This window comes from Oncorhynchus gorbuscha, linkage group LG18, assembly GCF_021184085.1.
Source record: "Oncorhynchus gorbuscha isolate QuinsamMale2020 ecotype Even-year linkage group LG18, OgorEven_v1.0, whole genome shotgun sequence".
NCBI lineage: Eukaryota > Metazoa > Chordata > Actinopteri > Salmoniformes > Salmonidae > Oncorhynchus > Oncorhynchus gorbuscha.
This window is the reverse complement of record NC_060190.1, coordinates 2,027,585-2,029,950: the sequence shown is the minus strand read 5'-3', so window position 1 is coordinate 2,029,950 and position 2,366 is coordinate 2,027,585. Positions and strand designations below refer to the sequence as shown.

General features: G+C 48.0%; 1 protein-coding gene across 3 annotated transcripts in view; it reads left to right on the top strand.

The window, feature by feature from the left end:
* The window catches only part of LOC124002779 (putative zinc finger protein 833), a 10,852-nt gene extending 8,486 nt beyond the window's left edge, over positions 1 to 2,366 (top strand). For 2 of the 3 annotated variants that reach the window (XM_046310507.1, XM_046310509.1), the window contains exon 2: positions 1,353 to 2,366. In XM_046310507.1, coding sequence (XP_046166463.1) covers positions 1,353 to 2,125 — 773 coding nt within the window. In that variant the 3' untranslated portion in view covers positions 2,126 to 2,366. The remainder of the gene's footprint in view (positions 1 to 1,352) is intronic. The other variant, XM_046310508.1, reaches the window with a different exon arrangement.

Genomic DNA, 2,366 nt, shown 5'->3' with positions numbered 1-2,366 from the left:
GCGCGCGTAACGGTAGGTATTGCTACGCATGTAGGGGTAGGCGTAAGGGCGCGGTAACGGTAGGTATTGCTACGCAGGGCGCGCGTAACGGTAGGTATTGCTACGCTAGGGCGCGCGTAACGGTAGGTATGCTACGCAGGGCGCGCGTAACGGTAGGTATTGCTACGCAGGGCGCGCGTAACGGTAGGTATTACTATGCTACGCAGGGCGCGCGTAACGGTAGGTATTGCTACGCAGGGCGCGCGTAACGGTAGGTATTGCTACGCAGGGCGCGCGTAACGGTAGGTAGGTAACGGCAGGCTACGCAGGGGCGCGCGTAACGGTAGGTATTGCTACGCAGGGCGCGCGTAACGGTAGGTATTGTTGCTACGCAGGGCGCGCGTAACGGTAGGTATTGCTACGCAGGGGCGCGCGTAACGGTAGGTATTGCTACGCAGGGCGCGCGTAACGGTAGGTATTGCTACGCAGGGCGCGCGTAACGGTAGGTATTGCTCCTCTATTCTAATGGCCCATCCAACAGGCCTCCCTCTATTCTAATGGTCCAACAGGCTCCTCTATTCTAATGGCCCATCCAACAGGCCTCCCTCTATTCTAAAGGCCCATCCACAGTCCTCCCTCTATTCTAATGGCCCATCCAACAGGCCTCCCTCTATTCTAATGGCCCATAATGTAAATATCAATTCTACTAGACTAGAAAAGGAGGATAATGGACCGAACAAAACCCACTTATGCTGAAATACAAATAAATACCTGTAAAAACCTACTAATGTTTGTCCGGTTGCTGTTTGATAGGGACACAGTAAAAACTATTCAACAGATCATGATTTGCCTGGGATTACATTTACATTTAAGTCATTTAGCAGACGCTCTTATCCAGAGCGACTTACAAATTGGTGCATTCACCTTATGACATCCAGTGGAACAGTCACTTTACGATAGTGCATCTAAATCTTAAAGGGGGGGGGATACTTATCCTATCCTAGGTATTCCTTAAAGAGGTGGGGTTTCAGGTGTCTCCGGAAGGTGGTGATTGACTCCGCTGTCCTGGCGTCGTGAGGGAGTTTGTTCCACCATTGGGGGGCCAGAGCAGCGAACAGTTTTGACTGGGCTGAGCGGGAGCTGTACTTCCTCAGTGGTAGGGAGGCGAGCAGGCCAGAGGTGGATGAACGCAGTGCCCTTGTTTGGGTGTAGGGCCTAGGATGTTCTTAGTGCGTCTAGGCGGGTCAAAAGAAAATACCAACTGAACCCCGGTGCACCATTAAACCACTTAGGAAGATAGTTTTATCACATGGAGGTTTCATATCAGGGCTCTGTTTTAAGTATTGAACTAAATCGTTTGTTTTGTCTTTTAGTAGGAGAGAGACCAGACTCTCACTCTGGCAGCGGGGAGAGTCATTCAGGGGAACCAGACCCAGAGACGTCCAAACCGGCGAGACGACACCACTGTTCCCAGTGTGGGAAGAGTTTTAACCGATCACAACACCTGAAATTACATGAGAGAACACACACAGGGGAAAAGCCTTACCACTGTTCCCAGTGTGGGAAGAGTTTTCTCCTATCACAACAACTGAAATTACATGAGAGAACACACACAGGAGAAAAGCCTTACCAGTGTTCCCAGTGTGGGAAGAGTTTTATCCGATCACAACACCTGAAATCACACAAGCGAACACACACAGGAGAAAAGCCTTACCAGTGTTCCCAGTGTGGAAAGTGTTTTACTCGGTTAGATTACCTGAAAAGTCATAAGCAAATACACTCTGGAGAGAAGTCTTACTCCTGTTCCCATTGTGGAAAAAGTATTAGGTGGTTGGGGACTCTGAAATCGCATGAGCGAATGCACACGCAAAACAAACTCCAATGTTCCTTGTGTGGAAAGCGGTTTACCCAGTTAGAAGCCCTGATTGTGCATGACAGGACACACACAGGCGGGGATAAGACCTACCACTGCTCCCACTGTGGAAAGAGATTTAACTGGTTAAGGCAGCTGAATAAGCATGAAAGAATACATACACAGGAGGAGAAGACATACCACTGCTCTCAGTGTGGAAAGACATTTTCCCAGTTAGAGGACCTGAAATCACATGAGAGAATAGAGAGCCTGTGTTCTGACTTGAGTTTTTGACCTGATCATTTGTGTTTTTGTTTAATCTTTATGAAATCAGTTTGTATATATGAACGCAGAATAAGGGTCCTTTTGTTGTTTCATTTAGAGACCTGATCGTGTCTAATATCAGGTGTCTGTTGTTTCATTTAGAGACCTGATCGTGTCTAATATCAGGTGTCTGTTTCATTTAGAGACCTGATCGTGTCTAATATCAGGTGTCTGTTTCATTTAGAGACCTGATCGTGTCTAATATCAGGTG